This window comes from Coregonus lavaretus, assembly GCF_964263955.1.
Source record: "Coregonus lavaretus genome assembly, chromosome: 19".
In the NCBI taxonomy this organism is placed as follows: domain Eukaryota; kingdom Metazoa; phylum Chordata; class Actinopteri; order Salmoniformes; family Salmonidae; genus Coregonus; species Coregonus lavaretus.
In genome coordinates this window covers 13040366-13063149 of record NC_140006.1, presented here as the reverse complement: position 1 = coordinate 13063149, position 22784 = coordinate 13040366, and the positions used below count along the sequence as shown (strand labels likewise).

Sequence of the window (22784 nt, the reverse complement as noted above, 5' to 3'; positions counted from 1 at the left end):
TACTGTAGAACTAGAGCTGACAATGGCATGGACATTAGTTGTGAATGTGATTGTGAATTGAAACATAGATCAACATTGCAGTGCAGTGCAAAACCATAAACCATCATGACTTCAAATGGCCACCTGATTCACTGAGACAAACCAAGAGCTTGGGAAAATTACTGTATATTTAATCATTTTGAATTATATAAAGCCAATTTATACAATTTTCTCAATTCAGTTAAAGCACAACAAATCCATCATATTATGAGGTGCGTGTATTTGTGTTTAGAAGACGCCGTAGCACATCTGCTGGAAGGTGTCCATGCGTGCCACCTCACAGATGATGTCACCGGTGGCCGTGTCCTTGTCGTCCTCGCTCTCGAGAGGCTTGGGGACCGGGGTGCCCTGCTTAAGGTCATACATCAGCTGGAGGGGACACAACAGTTACAATACAGACCAATATAATCACAATATAGGCCTAGACACAAAATAAACAGGGACACACTCATCCTCTGTTGTGCAATACAAGCTAACAAGGTTTTAGTTGTAAGTAGATGCAAAAACATCACATCACCGCTTCTAATAATATGTCCAAAACAGGTGAAACAATTCCATTATGTGTGTACTCTACCTGGAGGTACTCCTCAAAGTTGATGGACTTGTAGTTGTCCTTGTCTGCCGTATTAAACATCTCTTTTCTGGCCTCCATAGTTGATGCATCATTGACCATGTTCAGAGAAGCGCAACTGTCAGGGGGTAGAGGGAGGTGTCTGTGCTAGCAGTACACACTTTATTCAAGTGTGATGGTTTAAAACCATGACAGAGACTCATAATAAGACTACTAGTAGGCCTACCTCATTATTGTAGATGGAATTTGTATATGTGCTGCCACCTACAGCCACCTAGCCTTCAGCTAAATATCACTGAGTAGCCACATGACATCAAAAGTCACATCTGAATGTCCTATGTTCACTCACAACTCGCTGAAGTCCAGCAGGCGGTCTTTGTTGGTGTCAAAAATCTCAAACTGCCGTCTCAGGTTGAGCAGGTCATCAGCTGTCCAGTGGGGAAACTTGTTCTTCAGATCCAACACACTGGTGTTCCAGTCATAGCTATACTCTGCACGCAGGCAGATACACATGGGTTACATTTATAAAACACAGCAGGCCAAATAATCCACACAAGTAGGCCTTCTAGCTATGTAGGCTATCTTGGTACGCTCTAATGTTAGCTTGTTTGCATTGCATGATGGTATAGCCAAAGATGATTTAGTATGTATAGCCTAGTTATCCCATTCATAGACGCTAACTCCCTTTAGCGCCTATTGACGATAGTATCGGGGGAGTTTTGTTAAGAGCCCAGACACTTGCTCTAAAAGTTAACCCTCATCGCTTGCGGTACGGTTTTGGAAACATAAGGAACATATCTTTCATATCATCAAGATTTAAAAAAAAGTACAATTACTACACACCATTATAGGGTTAGGGTTCCCACACGGCCATATTTCCATGTTACAGCGCTTGTTTATGGAAAACAGACGGAAGTGAGTCAACTCTTTCACCACAGATGAGAAAGTGCGACATCGGCAGATGTGGTGGATTGAGACGCATCCAATGCAAAAAAACAGATCTCTTAATTTAAACTGAAGCATTTTGATGGGGTTTATTTTATTATGTTACTTAGATTGACGTATGTCAATCGACTCTATGTGGTTAACTTGCCTCCTCCCCGTCATCTACACTGATTGAAGTGGATTTAACAGGCGACATCAATAAGGGATCATAACTTTGACCTGGATTCACCTGGTCAATCTATATCATGGAAAGACCAGGTGTTCCTAATGTTTTGTACACGCAGTGTATACAGTATGTGATTATTGAAAAAATCTGTAAGTTTGCTTTAATATCATCCTAAATTAAGATATTATATTATTTTGCTATATCGAATGAATTTATATAACACTACTTTCCATGATGTGGACAGTACTATATGTGTTATTACATTACACAAGCTGACATTTTGACCACATCGAATTGGGGGGAATTACAGTGCCTTCAGAAAGTATTCATACCCATTGACTTATTCCACATTTTGTTATGTTACAGCTTGAATTCAAAATGGATTAAATATATTTTTTTTACACAGATTTGTTTCTACACTCAATACCCCATAATGGCAAAGTGAAAATATGTTTTTAGAAAATGTTTACTAATTTATTGAAAATGAAATACAGAAATATCTAATTTACATAAGTATTCACAGCCCTGAGTCAATACATGATAGAATCACCTTTGGCAGCGATTACAGCTCTGAGTCTTTCTGGGTAAGTCTCTAAGAGCTTTGCACACCTGTACTGTACAATATTTGCACATTATTATTTTTAAAATTCCTCAAGCTCTGTCCAGTTGGTTTTTGATTATTGCTAGACAGCCATTTTCAAGTCTTGCCATAGATTTTCAAGCCGATATAAGTCAAAACTGTAACTAGGCCATTCAGGAACATTCAATGTCGTCTTGGTAAGCTACTCCAGTGTATACTTGGCCTTGTGTTTTAGGTTATTGTCCTGCTGAAAGGTGAATTTGTCTCCCAGTGTCTGTTGGAAAGCAGAATGAACCATATTTCCCTCTAGGATATTGCCTGTGCTTAGCTCTATTCCATTTACTTTTATCCTAAAAAACTCCCTAGTCCTTGCCGATGACAAGCACTACCCATAACATGATGCAGACACCGCCATGCTTGAAAATATTTAGAGCGGTACACAGTGATGTGTTGTGTTGGATTTGCCCCAAACATAACCAGATTTTTTGCAGTTTTACTTTAGTGCCTTATTGCAAACAGGATGCATGTTTTGGAATATTTTGTACAGGCTTCCTTCTTTTCACTCTGTCATTTAGGTTAGTATTGTGGAGTAACTACAATGTTGTTGATCCATCCTCAGTTTTCTCCTATCACAGCCATTAAACTCTGTAACTGTTTTAAAGTCACCATTGGCCTCATGGTGAAATCCCTGAGCGGTTTCCTTCCTCTCCGGCAACTGAGTTGGGAAGGACACCTGTATCTTTGTAGTGTAATAAAAAAAATCACCATGCTCAAAGGGATATTCAATGTCTGCTTTTTTTTGTTCACCCATCTACCAATAGGTGCCCTTCTTTGCGAGGCATTGGAAAACCTCCCTGATCTTTGTGGTTAAATCTGTGTTTGAAATTCACTGCTCAACTGAGGGACCTTAGAGATAATTGTGTATGTGGGGTACAGAGATGTCATTCAGAAATCATGTTAAACACTATTATTGCACACAGAGTGAGTCTATGCAACTTATTATGTGACTTGTTTAGCACTTGTTACTCCTGAAATTATTTAGGTTTGCCATAACAAAGGGGTTGAATACTTATTGACTCAAAAATTTCGAAAAACCATCATTCCACTTTGACATCATAGGGTATTGTGTGTAGGCCAGTGACACAAAATCTAAATTTTATCCATTTAAAATTCAGGCTGTAACAACAAAATGTGGAAAAAGTCAAGGGGTATGAATACTTTCTAAACGCACTGTACACATTATTTTGACCTCAGATTGGTGATGTTAGTAGAAAAGTTTATAGGCAACACGATGACACAAGATCAATTGCTTAAAACAGATCAATATCTTTGGTTTTGTACTGCTGATTTTGTCAACAGGGGGTCGCAGGACTTACAACTCAGCTATTATTTTATTTCTCAAATGGCACGGATAATTCGGGGCGGTCTCTCTATAAAAGTCGCTGGCCACACACCAATACTCTGATTTGACAGTCAAACTATCACTTAAATAGCAACCAACTGTTGTCACTGTTGATATCCTAAGGCGGGTTGTGATTCGTTGAAGTTAACTATCAGAAAAAGTGGTTTGTTCCCTTTTCCATGATGGCAGCCTCCCGAAATCAACATCCGCCATTCCAAAATATAGATAGAAGACTTCAACAAATTGTCATCTAATCAACCATGTATAGGTTATTCCAAGTTTCCGTGTGGCCTTTGTATAATGTACGTTTATACAACGCATACTACCCAAACGTTTTGCCCCCGTTCTATTGAGTTCAACGTGTAATGATATGAATGATTAACAAGAAAGTGTTGTTACGTTACACTTGCCGCGTTGGCGATCCACTTCAATCAAAACGCAACACTTAAAAATGTAGCTTGTCTTCTACAAGTTGTCCTCTACCAGTGATATACAAATTATTCCCAGATTCTGTATGGTTTTTGAGCTGTGTTAGTTTTAACAGGACGTGCAACCTGATCCCCCCCTCGCTCTATTGATTTGAACTTGATATCGATATGAGTAATTGACAAAACAGTGTTGCGTTTCCCTTTCTGTTTTGGCGACCCCCGTATCAAAATTCAACATTGAAATGTAGCTGACTATCTTCTGCAGGTTGTCCTCTAACCTGTGATGTAAAAAATACCTCCAGTTTCCATGTGGTTTTTTAGTTGTGTTAGTTTCAACAGCATGTACAACCTGATTTCCTCCCTAATCAATATGAGTGATTTATTGTCAATTGTCAAAACAACAGGGTTTTTGGTGCATGTGCAGTTTATAAGGTGCTCGTTTAAAAAAATACAAGTAATATGATTACTATTGTTGTGTAGATAATACATTTTAATGTTTAGGTTTTCAATCTATCACAAACTGTTTCTGCATATTGGTTATTGATTTGGACACTTTAAAACTGTGTTTTGACATTGGGCTATTTATTAAAATGTCTTGTCAACAGGAAGCAGCGACAGCATAATTTTCAACAAAAGTTTTAGGAATATAAATGGAACTTTCAACATTAATTTCCAATGGTATGAGTCTAAAAACGTGCTGTGATTGATTTAATTCATGATATACCAGAATTCACCAACATGGGTTTGCCCTGCCTACGTTTAGATGGAGTATTTGGCTGTTAAGGCTGTATTTCTTCATTATTTTATAGTCCTAGTTAAAATCTCTCTAATGAAAAACGTTTTTTTTCATGATTATTGTATTTATTATTATTGTATTTAACATTTTCTGTGTGTCCCTGATATCACTTTCCACCCTGTTACTATGTAGTAATTCTCCTTTTAGAAAACAGCCCCTTCCCACAATGACATCAAGTTCAGGAAGTATCATAATTTTTTGGGTGGGAAAGCAATGCAACACAAAATATATACACTATATGACCAAAATTATGTGGACACCTGCTCGTCAAACATCTCATTCCAAAATTCCAAAAACAATGGGCATTAATATGGAGTGGGTCCCCCCTTTGCTGCTATAACAGCCTCCACTCTTCTGGGAAGGCCTTCCATTAGATGTTGGAACATTGCTGCGGGGACTTGCTTCCATTCAGCCACAAGAGCATTAGTGATGTCGGACACTGATGTTGGGCGAGTAGGCCTGGCTCGCAGTCGGCGTTCCTATTCATTCCAAAGGTGTTCGATAGGGTTGAGGTCAGGGCTCTGTGCAGACCAGTCAAGTTCTTCCACACCAATCTCGACAAACCATTTTTGTATGGACCTCAATTTGTGCGCGAGGGCATTGCTGAAACAGGAAAGGGCCTTCCCCAAACTGTTGCCACAAAGTTGGTGATGTTGAAGCGTGATTCATCACTTCAGAGAATGCGTTTCCACTGCTCCAGAATCCAATGGCGGCGAGCTTTACACCACTCCAGCCGACACTTGGCATTGCGCATGGTGATCTTAGGCTTGTGTGCGGCTGCTCTGCCATGGAAACCCATTTCATGAAGCTCCCACGACGAACAGTTCTTGTGCTGACGTTACTTCCAGAGGCAGTTTGGAACTCGGTAGTGAGTGTTGCAACCGAGGACAGACAATTTTTACGCGCTACACGCTTCAGCATTCGGTGGTCCAGTTCTGTGAGTTTGTGTGGCCTACCATTTCGGGGCTGCTGTTGTTGTTGCTAGACGTTTCCACTTCACAATAACAGCACTTACAGTTGACCGGGGCAACTATAGCAAAGCAGAAATTTGACGAACTGACTTGTTGGAAAGGTGGCATCCTAGGACGGTGCCTCGTTTAAAGTCACTAAGCTCTTTAGTAAGGCCATTCTACTTCCAATGTTTGTCTATGGAGATCGCATGGCTGTGTGCTCAATTTTATACACCTGTCAGCAACGGGCGAGGCTGAAATAGCCAAATCCACAAATTTGAAGGGGTGTCCACATACTTTTGTATTTATAGTGTATATACACTCGGTTGTATCTATTTTTCCATGTTTCATAATGCTAGTCTGTTTGTCTAACTCATACATTTCCACCCTGTTGTTAGGCTAAATTATAGAGAAAATTAATCAAATTTCAAAAATGTTAAATACATTTCATATATACATTAAAATCCTATTCAAGTGTTTACCATTATGATAGCTTAATCTCAATCACCCACAGTGCTATGGCTAATTTAGGTTACAAATTTCAACCCGGTTAGGATTATGCAATGACTGTATAGGATTAATTTTATGCAACTAACAGGGCTTTAACATTATGCAATGACTGTATGGGATTAATTTTATGCACCTAACAGGAATTTAAGTGCCTGAGTTTGACCAATTTGTTTTTCTTGAAAGTCAAACATGTCCTATTTCTAATAGAATATGTAAAAAATGTAAAATATATAATTTTCCCCAAAAAATTATGAGGTCCAAACTCACTGTCAAATTTGGCGGTCTCTTTGATAGAGTGGATCCTCTGCTGGATCATGTCATATGTGTAGCGCAGATTAATCTCATGCATTTCCATTGCAAAATTCATCTCGTCAGAGTCTGGTGTGGCGTTTGGAAACAAGAATGGTAAACCAGCCATGCACAGGTTACTAATTTAGCTAGCTAGCTAACGTTAACTAGCTAGCTATGTACGTTAACTGTTACGTGTTAGCTAGATAGCGAACGTTAGCTAGCTACTAAAGGTTGTTGACATTACCTTCATTGAAATCAGGATCAACATAACTTTCTGGCTCTTTCACCAGTGGATATGACAATGACATCCCCATCTTGCAAACTACCCTGGCTAGTTTGCACCTGTCAAGAATACAAGTACAGTACATTTAGGATAGCTGTTAACTGCTGGCCAACTACAGTAGATTAGTAAGTAGCTAGCTAGGTACGTTAACGGTTCCAACTAGTGTATTTTGCATAATCTTTTGAATAATTTTGCTCGCTATTTATTTAGCGAATAACACGATATCTAACTTAGCTAGCTAACGTTATACATTTCTCATCAAACCTCTGTTTCACTTCATTTGATAGACAGGCTCCAGGTGAAATTTAAATAATTTCACTAGCTAGATGGTTAGCTAGCAAGCAAATTACTAGCAACGGTCTGAAAGGTCAGTTTGGAATTTCAGATTTTTGAAAGTAAACGTCAGAATGTCGCGTGTCAAAAAGCCGGTTGATCTAGAAGCTTTTATTCCCTTCATCTAATTTCCTTCACCTGACTGATGTGCAGGACACAACATATTTCCACAGAGTTTTCATTTCTGTTAGGCGTCCACCATATTGCATCAACTATAATGCAACCCTAGAACCTAATGAAACTTCGAAGTCAGTGTAAATGAAAGAGAAGAAATAAGGAAAGGTCACTGTCGACAATTGCACAATGTCAAACGATACGTGTTCATACATGTTGAAGGCAAGCTGCAATGCTACGTTGAATCCGCCTGGTGGCGACAACAATCCATAAGTAGAGGCGATTCAGCCAAAGTGTGGTTCAGTATGAAGAAATTAGTATATGGAGTATAAAGCCAATTCATCCATGCAAATGGAGAATTTACAATACGCAGGACTCGTTTTTATAACGCAATGACTACGGGATTGATTATAAGATGGGATAGCAAGGGATTCCGTTGTTTTATTTTGTATAAATATTTGACATACATTCTTACATCTCCATTCTCCATTGGAGCTTTTATTTAAATTTGGAAATAGGCTGTTAACCTTTGACTTTAAGATATACATCACATGACTGAACTGCATGTTAATAGCATATAGCAAACTGCATTTCATACAAAGCCATTCACTCCACATTTAACACCCAATAAATATTTCAACTGGCAATAAATAATAAATACACCAGCTTTTCTCACAATATCTAAATGGCTTTAAATATACCTTCTATAGCATAAATAATTTAATTTAAAAGTTGATAATTTCAATTACAGGTTTAAACAATGCTATCCCTCAAGTTCAGCCAGTGATGATGATGATGATGAAGAACGTCCTCTATGGGGAGGTGGTGGGGGAGGTGGTGGTGGTGTTCTGTGTGTTCAGTAATCTTCTGGACATCCTAGAAGAAACAGCAGCACAGTGAGCATTTCAACGTCTTTCCTTCAACCATTTATTTATTTTACACCCAGTCTTTTCTCTTATGGCCTTTGTGCAAGTCTTTGTGCAGGTCACCTACTCTAGCCAGCCATGAAAATACGTAACAGTGAGTATTACACTATGTATATGAATGAATATGACTGACTATTGATCACTCATTGGGTATATTGTTGATGACTTACTCCAGCTGAAAGAATGTGTGTCGAACCCAGGCCTCTTTCCAATGGCTGCAGATGATCTCTCCATCTTCAGTCTCGAAGCTATGTGGAACACAAGATGACAACATTTAGACAACTGTCCTACTCTTGTCCTAACTCATTCATCTGACTGGAGGTTGTAAATGTGGGCCTATACATTTTATTTGTGAAGTTCTGTTGGGATGGGAGGTTCTTACATGACAGCATTGACGCAGGGAAGGGCCTTTTTCTGAATTCTGGCGCCTATGATGGGTAATGTGATTTTCTGCCTGGAGACCTCTGTGCAGCAGTTGTGAACCTTGTTTGCATCTGAAGAATTAAAGAAGCATATGTGGTTTAGGATAAAATGTTTTAACCCACCACCACCACCCCGCTCTAATATCTAATTTTATTCCAGAAAATATTGTATTTACAGAGTTAATAAAACACATACTTTGGGCTAAACCAATAACTTTGCCAAGGGTTTCAGATCTCTTGGCATTATCTTAGTTGTTAGATGAACAGATGCAAAGTTGTTGGGTCAAGTCCAACATATCCCCCAAATTCACTACATCAGTAAACTGTACTTACCAGTGTCAGTGGCCGTTAACGAGAGAATGACAGCGAAGAGAGCGAGGCACGCCATTGGTCCGTAGCACAGCTGCATGGTTGCTATAGAGATGTTCTGTAGTGTTCTCAACTGTGTTCTTGTCTGATTCAGAAGGCTAGAACCGGCTGGAGGAGAGGAGATGACTGATCTTTCTTGACCAGAGCCTCAGCTTTTAAACCCTAAAAAGAGGAACCTGATCTAGTCTGTCCGGATCTGTGTTTTTTTTTCAGAGTGAGGGGGACGGGGGGGGGAAACACCCATGAGTGCTTCTGCTTAGTCAGACGTTTCCTGTAAAGATTGCATAATTAAGACCAAGGTGTGCTGATTGAATGATGGTCAGGCCGCTGGCTAGATGGATTCAGGCCTATGGATTTCTCTAGTGTTGGAAAATTTAGCATTTATGTTGGATTTAGGTTAGGGGATGGTTCTTTCATGAGTCCTATAGGGACCTGAATGTGCACGGCCTAGTCCATTGAATCAAAACAAACCCAGGGCTAGGGATTCAGTGGTGAAAATCATATTTGTGGTTAGAAAGTGCCAAGTCCTTTCTACCATGACCAGATTGTGATGTCCGCTGTGCAGCGTTTGGTACTTGGGGTCTGTGTGTGTGTGTATGCACTACACAAAATGTGTAGAATAGCAGGGAATTAGCTTTTAAAAAATTCTCGGCCTCATTGCAAAATATGCAGAATAGTATGACATTAGCTATAAAACTGCAAATTTTTCTATATGTCCCATGGCAAAATGTATAGAATTGCAGGAAATTAGCCCTTGCTCAGACCTTGCAGGTGGGCCCCGCGAAACTGCGGTATGCCACTTTGTGTATTTGTATGTGAATGTGTGGCATGGTGGGGTGACGAGGTCCAAACGTGAAGATGTCAGCAGATGTGTTTGGGTATGCTGTGAGGTCATGAGATCATGTGCTGGTGACTGCACACATTTCCTCAGTCCTCCTTCCTCCTCTCCCGCCCGCCCTCCCCCCTCCCTCTTTCCATCCTTCCTCCCTCCATCCAGATCGGACCATTGCGGTCAGAGCAGGAAAGAGAAAAGAGGAAGAAAGAGGGAGAGTCTTCCGTTCCCTGAAACCAAGTGCACCAGCCTCAGACCACACCAATCCTTTGGGGAAGTTGGGTATGGTTGGCCTAGGGCAGGGAAGGGCAACTTTGATAGGGGTGGGGGACATAAAAAATCAGAACTCATCATGAGGGGCCGCAGTTGCTCGCGGGTCTGCGTACCCACATCCATACCCCCCCACATTGCGAGCAAAACATTTTAGTGTCCTCCCTCTTGACAGCTCAGATAAAATTTGAGTTAATTTTGTGCAATTCTACACATTTTGCCATGGGGTGTAGAGAAAATGTTGCAGTTTTAAAACAAGTTTGCTGCAATTCTACACATTTTTCCATAGGCTGGAGAGAAATGTTTGCAGTTTTTAATTTGATATCTGAGTGAGACTGACTATCAAAATATTTGTTTTGTTAGCCAGGTTGGTAATTCAACCATAATAACAAGTTTAGATAGACTGTCAGTGACTGGCATAAAATGTAAAAACTGGCATAAAATGTAAATAACAAGAGAAAAACAGCAGATGCACAACCACATTTCGAAATTGCAGCTTGTGTAGTCTACTATTCTAACTCGCAACAGTAAGTTGAGACCCCGACTGAGTAAATAATCATAAATAATAATGATCCGAGGGCCTTCAAATGGTCCACGGGCGGCTAGTTGCCCATCTAGGGGAAGCTGCTTACCACCACCAGCATCTCATCGGGCAGAAAGGTTCACCTCAACAGTGAATATGGATGATGTATTTTTGCAGTGTGCAGACTGCACTCTTCTGAGCGAAAATATGGCTTTGTGGATAAAAAGGCAACTCATAGTATATGCCGAAACGTATTGCCTTACGCTATTGAGATGCATCCGTCCCATTGATTTCCTTAGAGACAGCGCTGTGTCTGTTTGTGTCACATATGCGTTTGGCGTGACAGGAAACAGGTCGATGGTGTGGGTATTGAGTCACACGTTCGGCCCCCTGGGTTGGATAGTCATGCCTTTCAGGGCACGGCCTGTCTTCAGACTGCATTGGGCAAGGTGTTTTTGGTTGTTGTTGTGGTTGTTGAATAATATAATAATTCAGATAAAGTGCACCCTGAAATGGTGAAAGACAAATTACCAATGTCTTGAATTAATGTTTGAAAATGCCCTCATTCTCTAGTTCTGCATTGTGAATGAAAAGCAGAAGTAGGCCTAAACTTTACCAGCAGTTTGGTCATTCAGATCCGTTTAGCTGAATTAAGGCTATTGCAAAAGTCTTAAGTTTATGAATTAGAAAGAAAATAGAGAGTGTAACAACAGAAGTTCTGCTTTTTTCATGCATTCTCTAAATCCCCATTCATAATCCAGAGTTTGGTCATTGCCAATTTATTAGAGCTTGACCTATCTCTTACCTGGGAATGTCATGCTAGGTTTAGTTTAGATTTAGGTTTATTTTAACATCTTTGTAAATACAGTGTATGCTAAAAAAAATACATAAAATGTGATGTCGCATGCTGTCTAGCAAAGCCTGTATCAATGACTGATCATGACCAATGTTTTTTTGGCTGTGAGATGTAACCTCTCACATACTTCAGTTTAGGCAACTCTGTATTAATATATAGTATGTAGCATTCATCTGACCTGACCTCTATCCCACTACAGTCAGATTTCTAGAAAACCCTTTATTAATGACTGATGATGATGTATCATATCTAATGCTGTGTGATGGAAAAGTAGAAGTCTCTGTTAGCCAACTGAGGACCTGTAGCTCAGTTGGTAGAGCATGATAGCACTTGCAACGCCAGGATAGTGGTTTTGATTCCTGGGACCACACATACGTAAAATTATATGCACTCATGACTGTATGTCGCTTTGGATAAAAGCATCTGCTAAATGGCATACAGTACCAGTCAAAAGTTTGGACATACCTACTCATTCCAGGGTTTTTCTTTATTTTTACTATTTTCTACATTGTAGAATAATAGTGAAGACATCAAAACTATGAAATCACATATATGGAATGTTAAAAAAGTGTATAACAAATCAAATATATTTGAGATTTGAGATTCTTCAAATAGCCACCCTTTGCCTTGATGACAGCTTTGCACACTCTTGGCATTCTCTCAACCAGCTTCACCTGGAATGCTTTCCCAAGAGTCTTGAAGAAGTTCCCACATATGCTGAGCACTTGTTGGCTGCTTTTCCTTCACTCTGCGGTCCGACTCATCCCAAACCATCTCAATTGGGTTGAAGTCAGGGGCTTGTGGAGGCCAGGTCATCTGATGCAGCACTCCATCACTCTCCTTCTTGGTAAAATAGCCCTTACACAGCCTGGAGGTGTGTTGGGTCATTGTCCTGGTAGGTGTGGTGTGGAATCAGGCGCAGGACGCAGAAGTAAAGTCCAACAAAATACTTTAGTAGATCACACAAAAATAATCCAAAACCAGCCCGGAGGCGAGAAAAGCGCGCACAGGCGTACACAAACGGGCGCACTAAACAAGTGCGTAATCTTCTCCTAAAATACAAACAAGGAGGTAAGCTACAAAATAGCGCACCAAAATACAGGTAGCGCAGCAACACGACAAGGAACAATTACACACAACACCTAACTAACAACAAGGAACTAAATAGGGTGCTTAATGAGACATAACACAAAACAGGTGTGACAAACAGACAAAACCAATCAAACAAGAAACATAGAACGGTGGCAGCTAGTACTCCGGAGACGACGACCGCCGAAACCTGCCCGAACAAGGAGGAGGGGCCGCCTCGGCCGAAACCGTGACAGTACCCCCCCCTTGACGCGCGGCTCCAGCCGTGCGCCGCCCCCGGCCTCGGGGACGACCAGGAGGACGCGGAGCAGGGCGCGTAGGATGACCACGATGGAATTCGGTCAGCAGGGACGGATCCAGAATGTCCCTCCTCGGCACCCAGCACCGCTCCTCCGGACCGTACCCCTCCCACTCCACGAGATATTGGAGACCCCCCATCCGGCGTCTCGAATCCAGGATGGTCCGAACAGTGTACGCCGGAGCCCCCTCGATGTCCAACGGGGGCGGAGGAGTCTCCTCAATCTCAAAGTCCTGGAGTGGACCAGCTACCACCGGCCTGAGGAGAGACACATGGAACGAGGGGTTAATATTCTTGTAATCAATGGGCAGTTGTAACCTGTAACACACCTCGTTCAATCTCCTCAGGACTTTAAAAGGCCCCACAAACCGCCGACCCAGCTTCCGGCAGGGCAGGCGGAGGGGCAGGTTTCTGGTTGAGAGCCAGACTCGATCTCCAGGTGCGTACACTGGCCCCTCACTGCGGTGTAGGTCGGCGCTCGTCTTCTGTCGACGGATGGCTCGCTGCAGATGGACGTGTGCAGCGTTCCACGTCTCCTCCGAGCGCCGCACCCACTCATCCACAGCAGGGGCCTCGATCTGGCTCTCATGCCAAGGTGCCAGAACCGGCTGGTACCCTAACACACACTGGAAAGGGGTTAGTCTAGTGGAGGAGTGGCGGAGAGAGTTCTGTGCCATCTCGGCCCAGGGCACATATCTCGCCCACTCCTCCGGCCGGCCCTGACAATATGACCTCAGAAACCTACCCACATCCTGGTTGACTCGTTCGACCTGCCCATTACTCTCCGGGTGGTAACCCGAGGTAAGGCTCACCGAGACCCCCAACCGTTCCATAAAGGCTCTCCAGACTCTGGAGGTAAACTGGGGGCCTCGATCGGACACTATATCCTCGGGTACCCCGTAATGCCGGAAGACGTGAGTAAATAGAGCCTCAGCGGTCTGTAGGGCAGTAGGAAGACCCGGCATGGGAAGGAGACGACAGGCCTTCGAGAACCGATCCACAACGACCAGGATGGTGGTATTCCCTTGTGAGGAGGGAAGGTCGGTAACAAAATCCACCGAGAGGTGAGACCAGGGTCGTTGTGGAACGGGCAGGGGTTGTAATTTACCCCTGGGCAAGTGTCTGGGCGCCTTACACTGGGCACACACTGAGCAGGAGGAGACATAAACCCTCACATCCCTGGCTAATGTTGGCCACCAGTACTTTGTACTAAGGCAGTGCACTGTCCGGCCAATACCTGGATGTCCAGAGGAGGGTGACGTGTGAGCCCAATAAATCAGCCGATCCCGGACCTCGAGCGGGACGTACGTCCGATCCACCGGACACTGTGGAGGGCTAGGGTCGGTGCGTAATGCCCGCTCGATCTCCGCATCGACCTCCCACACCACCGGTGCCACCAGCCAAGACTCCGGTAGTATGGGAATGGGCTCCACGCACCTCTCCTCCGTGTCATACCGCCGGGACAGGGCATCTGCCTTCCCGTTCTGGGACCCAGGGATGTAAGTGATCTTGAACACAAACCGGGCGAGAAACATAGTCCATCGAGCCTGGCGAGGATTCAGTCTCCTAGCTGCCCGAATGTATTCCAGGTTACGGTGGTCGGTCAGAATGAGGAAAGGGTGTTGAGCCCCCTCAAGCCAATGCCTCCACACCTTTAGGGCCTGTACTACGGCTAACAGCTCCCTGTCCCCTACGTCATAATACCGCTCCGCCGGACTGAGCTTCTTAGAAAAAAAGCACAGGGGCGGAGCTTAGGTGGTGTGCCGGACCGTTGTGAAAGAACTGCCCCGATACCGGCCTCAGATGCGTCCACCTCTACTTGGAAGGGTAAAGCGGGATCCGGGTGCGCCAGCACTGGAGCCGAGGTAAACAGGTCCTTCAGTCTCCCAAAGGCCCTGTCCGCCTCAGCCGACCACTGCAAGCGCACCGGACCCCCCTTCAGAAGAGACGTTATGGGAGCTGCCACCTGTCCAAAACCCCGGATAAACCTCCGGTAGTAATTCGCAAAACCCAAGAACCGCTGCACCTCTTTAACCGTAGTTGGGGTTTGCCAATTACGCACGGCAGACACTCGGTCCACCTCCATTCTCACCCCTGACGCAGACAACTGGTAACCCAAAAAGGAGACTGACTCCTGAAAGAACAGACATTTCTCGGCTTTGACATACAGGTCATGCTCCAACAGTCTCCTCAATACCCTGCGCACCAGGGCTACATGCTCGGCCCGAGTAGAACTGTACACAAGAATATCATCTATGTACACCACTACTCCCTGCGCCTGCATGTCCCGGAAAATCTCATCTACAAACGATTGGAAGACTGATGGAGCATTCATTAACCCATATGGCATGACGAGATACTCGTAATGGCCGGAGGTAGTACTAAATGCTGTCTTCCACTCATCGCCCTCCCTAATGCGCACCAAGTTATATGCGCTCCTGAGGTCCAATTTTGTGAAGAACCGTGCCCCGTGTAATGACTCCGTCATGGTCGCAATCAGCGGGAGTGGATAACTATATTTCACAGTCACCTGATTGAGACCGCGGTAATCAATACACGGACGCAAACCTCCATCCTTTTTCTTCACAAAAAAGAAGCTTGAGGACGCGGGAGAAGTGGAGGGCCGTATGTATCCCTGTCTCAGAGACTCGGCAATGTAAGTCTCCATTGCCCTTTTCTCCTCCTGTGACAAAGGATACACATGGCTCCGCGGGAGCGCAGCTCCTGTCTGGAGGTCTATCGCACAATCCCCCTGTCTATGAGGCGGCAACCGTGCCGCTCTGGTCTTACTAAACACGAGTGCCAAATCCTCATACTCAGGCGGAATGTGCAGTGCTGGCATCTGGTTCGGGCTCTCCACCGAGGTCGCCCCTACGGAAACACCCAGACATAGCCCCTCACACTGAGCAGACCACCCTTTAAGAGCCTTCTCTCGCCACGAAATCGTAGGATCATGGGTAATCAACCAGGGAAGCCCCAGTACCACCGGATACGCAGGAGAGTCGATCAGATAGAGTTGAATCGTCTCCTCATGACCCCCCTGCGTCATCATCCTAAGTGGCGCCGTGACCTCCCTAATCAACCCAGATCCTAACGGACGACTATCTAAGGCATGTACAGGGAAGGGCTTATCGACTGGAAGGAGGGGAATCCCTAACTCAACACAGAATTTACGATCTACAAAATTCCCAGCTGCGCCTGAATCGACTAGCGCCTTATGCTGGGAACGAGGTGCAACCTGTGGGAAACAAACAGGTAATGTAATGTGTACGACAGAAAGCTCTGGGTAAGTAGGGCGCCTACTCACCTGGGAGGACTCCCCAATGTGTGACCTGCCATCTCCCTCACCAGGAGACCCTCCCCAGCACCTAGCCGCGGTGTGCCCTCCGCGGCCACAGTTGGTGCAGGAGACTGCCCCCCTCGGGCTCCTTCCTCTCCTCCCTCTAGCGCCAGCACCTCCAAGCTCCATCGGGCTCGGCTCGGAGGCGCTGGAGGGTGGAATGGGAGGCCCCCACCTGGGACGTCCGCGGGTCGCGAGCAGGGTGTCCAGCCGAATGGCCATGTCCACCAACTGGTCAAATGTTAGTGTAGTATCCCTGCACGCTAACTCTCTGCGGACGTCCTCCCGAAGGCTACATCTAAAGTGGTCTATGAGGGCCCTCTCATTCCACCCTGCATCTGCCGCTAGAGTCCGGAACTCCAGCGCAAACTCTTGAGCGCTCCTCATCCCCTGTCGGAGGTAGAATAGACGCTCCCCCGCCGCCTTCCCTTCTGGTGGATGGTCGAAGACAGCACGGAAGCGGCGGGAGAACTCCGCATAGGTGACTGTGGCGGCGTCTATTCCCCTCCATTCGGCGTTGGCCCACTCCAACGCCTTGCCGGTGAGACAGGAGATGAGGGCGGAAACGCTCTCGTATCCCGAGGGCGCCGGGTGTATGGTGGCAAGGTAGAGCTCCACTTGTAATAGGAACCCCTGACACCCGGCAGCGGTGCCGTCGTACGCCCTCGGGAGCGAGAGCCGAATCCCACTGGGTTCCGGTAGTTGGACGGGCGGGCTGTCCGATGGTGATGGTGCGATAGGTGGGGGTGTGGGTACCCCGCTGGTCTCCCATCGATGGAGGGTGTTCATGACGCGGTCCAAGGCGTGCCCGATTTGGTTGATACGATCCTCTTGACCACGAAGACGCTCCTCCATGCTGTCGGTGGGTGCTCCTGCTGATTCCATATGTGGTGTGTAATTCTGTCACGAGTTGCTGTAGGTAGGTGTGGTGTGGAATCAGGCGCAGGACGCAGAAGTAAAGTCCAACAAAATACTTTAGTAGATCACACAAAAATAATCCAAAACCAGCCCGGAGGCGAGAAAAGCGCGCACAGGCGTACACAAACGGGCGCACTAAACAAGTGCGTAATCTTCTCCTAAAATACAAACAAGGAGGTAAGCTACAAAATAGCGCACCAAAATACAGGTAGCGCAGCAACACGACAAGGAACAATTACACACAACACCTAACTAACAACAAGGAACTAAATAGGGTGCTTAATGAGACATAACACAAAACAGGTGTGACAAACAGACAAAACCAATCAAACAAGAAACATAGAACGGTGGCAGCTAGTACTCCGGAGACGACGACCGCCGAAACCTGCCCGAACAAGGAGGAGGGGCCGCCTCGGCCGAAACCGTGACAGTCCTGTTGAAAAACAAATGATAGTCCCACTAAGCCCAAACCAGATGGGATGGCGTATCGCTGCAGAATGCTATGGTAGCCATGCTGTTTATGTGTGCCTTGAATTCTAAATAAATCACAGACAGTGTCACCAGCAAAGCACCCCCACACAATAACACCTCCTCCTCCGTGCTTTACGGTGGGAAATACACATGCAGAGATAATCCGTTCACCCACACCGTGTCTCACAAAGCCACGGCGGTTGGAACCAAAAATCTCCAATTTGGACTCCAGACCAAAGGACAAATTTCCACCGGTCTAATGTCCATTGCTCGTGTTTCTTGGCCCAAGCAGGTCTCTTCTTCTTATTGGTGTCCTTTAGTAGTGGTTTCTTTGCAGCAATTCGGCCTGATTCACACAGTCCCCTCTGAACAGTTGATGTTGAGATGTGTCTGTTACTTGAACTCTGTGAAGCATTTATTTGGGCTGTAATTTCTGAGGCTGGTAACTCATATGAACTTATCCTCTGCAGCAGAGGTAACTCTGGGTCTTCCATTCCTGTTGTGGTCCTCATAAGAGCCAGTTTCATCATAGTGCTTGATGGTTTTTGCGACTGCACTTGAAGAAACTTTGAAAGTTCTTGAAATGTTCCGTATTGACTGACCTTCATGTCTTGAAGTAATGATGGAGTGTCGTTTCTCTTTGCTTATTTGAGCTGTTCTTGCCATAATATGGACTTGGTCTTTTATCAAATAGGGCTATCTTCTGTATACCCCCCCCTACCTTTTCACAACACAACTGATTGGCTCAAACGCATTAATTCCACAAATTAACTTTTAAGAAGGCACACCTGTTAATTGAAATGCATTCCTAGGGACTACCTCATGAAGCTGGTTGAGATAATTTTATATTTTTTATTTTATTTCACCTTTATTTAACCAGGTAAGCCAGTTGAGAACAAGTTCTCATTTACAACTGCGACCTGGCCAAGATAAAGCAAAGCAGTGCGATTAAAAACAACAACACAGAGTTACATATGGGGTAAAAAACACAAAGTCCAAAAATACAACAGAAAATATATATACAGTGTGTGCAAATGTAGCAAGGTATGGAGGTAAGGCAATAAATAGGCTATAGTGCAAAATAATTACAATTAGTATTAACACTGGAATGCTAGATGTGCAAGAGATTATGTGCAAATAGAGATACTGGGGTGCAAAAGAGCAAAATAAATAACAATATAGGGATGAGGTAGTTGGGTGGGCTAATTTCAGATGGGCTGTGTACAGGTGCAGTGATCGGTAAGGTGCTCTGACAACTGATGCTTAAAGTTAGTGAGGGAGATAAGAGTCTCCAGCTTCAGAGATTTTTGCAATTCGTTCCAGTCATTGGCAGCAGAGAACTGGAAGGAATGGCGGCCAAAGGAGGTGTTGGCTTTGGGGATGACCAGTGAGATATACCTGCTGGAGCGCAGACTACGGGTGGGTGCTGCTATGGTGACCAATGAGCTAAGATAAGGCGGGGATTTGCCTAGCAGTGATTTATAGATGGCCTGCAGCCAGTGGGTTTGACGACGAACATGTAGTGAGGACCAGCCAACAAGAGCGTACAGGTCACAGTGGTGGGTAGTGTATGGGGCTTTGGAGACAAATCGGATGGCACTGTGATAGACTACATCCAATTTGCTGAGTAGAGTGTTGGAGACTATTTTGTAAATGACATCGCCGAAGTCAAGGATCGGTAGGATAGTCAGTTTTACGAGGGCATGTTTGGCAGCATGAGTGAAGGAGGCTTTGTTGCGAAATAGGAAGCCGATTCTAGATTCTTAATGTGAATCTGGAAGGAGAGTTTACAGTCTAACCAGACACCTAGGTATTTGTAGTTGTCCACATACTAGGTCAGACCCGTCGAGAGTAGTGATTCTAGTCGGGTGGGCGGGTGCCAGCAGCGTTCGACTGAAGAGCATGCATTTAGTTTTACTAGTGTTTAAGAGCAGTTGGAGGCTACTGAAGGAGTGTTGTATGGCATTGAAGCTTGTTTGGAGGTTTGTTAACACAGTGTCCAATGAAGGGCCAGATGTATACAAAATGGTGTCGTCTGCGTAGAGGTGGATCTGAGAGTCACCAGCAGCAAGAGCGACATCATTGATATACACAGAGAAAAGTGTCGGCCCAAGAATTGAACCCTGTGGCACCCCCATAGAGACTGCCATAGGTCCAGACAACAGGCCCTCCGATTTGACACATTGAACTCTATCTGAGAAGTAGTTGGTGAACCAGGCGAGGCAGTCATTTGAGAAACCAAGGCTATTTAGTCTTCCAAAAAGAATGCGGTGGTTGACAGAGTCGAAAGCCTTGGCCAGGTCAATGAAGACGGCTGCACACTACTGTCTATTATCAATCGCGGTTATAATATCGTTTAGGACCTTGAGCGTGGCTGAAGTGCACCCATGACCAGCTCGGAAACCGGATTGCATAGCGGAGAAGGTACGGTGGGATTCGAAATGGTCGGTGATCTGTTTGTTAACTTGGCTTTCAAATACTTTCGAAAGGCAGGGCAGGATGGATATAGGTCTGTAACAGTTTGGATCTAGAGTGTCACCCCCTTTGAAGAGGGGGATGACCGCGGCAGCTTTCCAATCTCTGGGGATCTCAGACGTTATGAAAGAGAGGTTGAACAGGCTAGTAATAGGGGCGACAATTTCGGCGGCTAGTTTTAGAAAGAAAGGGTCCAGATTGTCTAGCCCAGCTGATTTGTAGGGGTCCAGATTTTGCAGCTCTTTCAGAACATCAGCTGTCTGAATTTGTGTGAAGGAGAAGCGGGGGGGGGCATGGGCAAGTTGCAGCGGAGGGTGCAGAGTTGGTGGCCGGGGTAGTGGTAGCCAGGTGGAAAGCATGGCCAGCCGTAGCAAAATGCTTGTTGAAATTCTCGATTATTGTAGATTTATCGGTGGTGATAGTGTTTCCTAGCCTCAGTGCAGTGGGCAGCTGGGAGGAAGTGCTCTTATTCTCCATGGACTTTACAGTGTCCCAAAACTTTTTGGAGTTAGTGCTACAGGATGCACATTTCTGTTTGAAAAAGTTAGCCTTTGCTTTCCTGACTGCTTGTGTATATTGGTTCCTAACTTCCCTGAAAAGTTGCATATCGTGGGGGCTATTTGATGCTAATGCAGTACGCCACAGGATGTTTTTGTGCTGGTCAAGGGCAGTGAAGTCTGAGGAGAATCAGAGGCTATATCTGTTCTTAGTTCTGTATTTTTTGAATGGGGCATGTTTATTTAAGATTGAGAGGAAATTACTTTTAAAGAACAACCAGGCATCCTCTACTGACGGAATGAGATCTGTATCCATCCAGGATACCTGGGCCAGGTCAATTAGGAAGGCCTGCTCGCTAAAGTGTTTTAGGGAGCGTTTGACAGTGATGAGGGGTGGTCGTTTGACCGCGGACCCGTTACGGACGCAGGCAATAAGGCAGTGATCGCTGAGATCCTGGTTGAAGACAGCGGAGGTGTATTTAGAGGGTAAGTTAGTCAGGATGATATCAATGAGGGTACCCATGTTTACGGATTTAGGGTTGTACCTGGTAGGTTTGTTGATAATTTGTGTGAGATTGAGGGCATCTAGTTTGGATTGTAGGATGGCCGGGGTGTTAAGCATATCCCAATTTAGGTCACCAAGCAGTACGAACTCTGAGGATAAATGGGGGGCAATCAATTCACATATGGTGTCCAGGGCACAGCTGGGGGCTGAGGGGGGTCTGTAGCAAGCGGCAACAGTGAGAGACTTATTTCTGGAAAGGTGGATTTTTAGAAGTAGAAGCTCAAACTGTTTGGGCACAGACCTGGATAGTATGATAGAGCTCTGCAGGCTATTTCTACAGTAGATTGCAACTCCACCCCCTTTGGCAGTTCTATCTAGACGGAAAATGTTATAGTTGGGGATGGAGATTTCAGAATTTTTGGTGGCCTTCCTAAGCCAGGATTCAGACACTGCTAGAACATCAGGGTTGGCGGAGTGTGCTAACGCAGTGAATAACTCAAACTTAGGAAGTAGACTTCTGATATTAACATGCAAGAAACCAAGGCTTTTGCGATTACAGAAGTCAACAAATGATAGCGCCTGGGGAGTAGGAGTGATACTGAGGGCTGCAGGGCCTGTGTTAGCCTCTACATCACCAGAGGAACAGAGGAGGACTAAATAAGGATACGGCTAAAGGCTTTAAGAACTGGTCTTCTAGTGCGTTGGGTACATAGAATAAAGGGGGCAGATTTCCGGGCGTTGTAGAAAAGATTCAGGGCATTATGTACAGACAAGGATATGGAAGGATATGAGTAAAGTGGAGGTAAACCTAAGCGTTGGGTAACAATGAAAGAGATAGCATCACTGGAGGCACCGATTGAGTCGGTCTCCGCGTGTATGGGGGGTGGGACAAAGGAGCTATCTAAGGCAGGTTTAGCTGGGCTGGGGGATCTACAGTGAAATAGTACAATTAGAAATAACCGAAACAGCAATAAGCAAACCATATTGACATGGGAGAGAGGCATAAAGCAATCACAGGTGTAATTTGAGAGAGCTAAGACAATAGCTGGTAATGACGACACAGTTTGGGCTGAGGCTAAACATAAACAGGATGCGGTACCGTAAAAAAGAACAGTCCAGCAGGCATCAGCTGTATAGCTGAGTTATCATAAGGTCAGGTGAACAGCAATAGGATAGTTCGGAGGTAGTTCGGGGGCTGCTAAAGCACTAGCGAGCAAGAGGCCACGGCTAGCGTGTGCTAGCAGGCCGGGGCTAGCAGATGGAATCTTCGTGGTCGACGTCGTAACGGGAAGCCTGTTGTAACCACATCAGACGATTTCGTCGGCAGACCAGTCGTGTAGGATCGGCGGGGCCAAGTGTGTGCAAAGCTGTCATCAAGGCAAAGGGTGGCTATTTGAAGAATCTCAAATATAAAATGTATTTTGATTTGTTTAACACTTTTTTGGTTACTACATGATTCCATATGTGTTATTTCATAGTTTTGATGTCTTTACTATTATTCTACAATGTAAAGAATAGTAAAAATAAAGAAAAACCCTTGAATGAGTAGGTGGGTCCAAACTTTTGACTGGTGCTGTGTATTATA

The 22784-nt window shown here is 44.8% G+C and overlaps 2 protein-coding genes across 2 annotated transcripts; both read right to left on the bottom strand.

The window, feature by feature from the left end:
- Nucleotides 1-245: 245 nt before the first annotated feature.
- Nucleotides 246-7305, bottom strand: LOC311146615 (calcium-binding protein J-like). The gene is made up of 6 exons (XM_084183145.1): nucleotides 7226-7305; nucleotides 6923-7020; nucleotides 6655-6765; nucleotides 960-1101; nucleotides 614-728; nucleotides 246-408 (listed from the first exon to the last, which is right to left on the bottom strand). The coding sequence occupies exons 2-6, from the start codon at nucleotides 6990-6992 to the stop codon at nucleotides 268-270; spliced, it is 579 nt and encodes a 192-aa protein (XP_084039271.1). The 5' UTR covers nucleotides 6993-7020; nucleotides 7226-7305; the 3' UTR covers nucleotides 246-267.
- A 516-nt stretch (nucleotides 7306-7821) lies between these two features.
- Nucleotides 7822-9247, bottom strand: LOC311146571 (C-C motif chemokine 4-like). The gene is made up of 4 exons (XM_084183089.1): nucleotides 9090-9247; nucleotides 8717-8828; nucleotides 8505-8582; nucleotides 7822-8284 (listed from the first exon to the last, which is right to left on the bottom strand). The coding sequence occupies exons 1-4, from the start codon at nucleotides 9163-9165 to the stop codon at nucleotides 8221-8223; spliced, it is 330 nt and encodes a 109-aa protein (XP_084039215.1). The 5' UTR covers nucleotides 9166-9247; the 3' UTR covers nucleotides 7822-8220.
- Between the last annotated feature and the right edge of the window lie 13537 nt (nucleotides 9248-22784).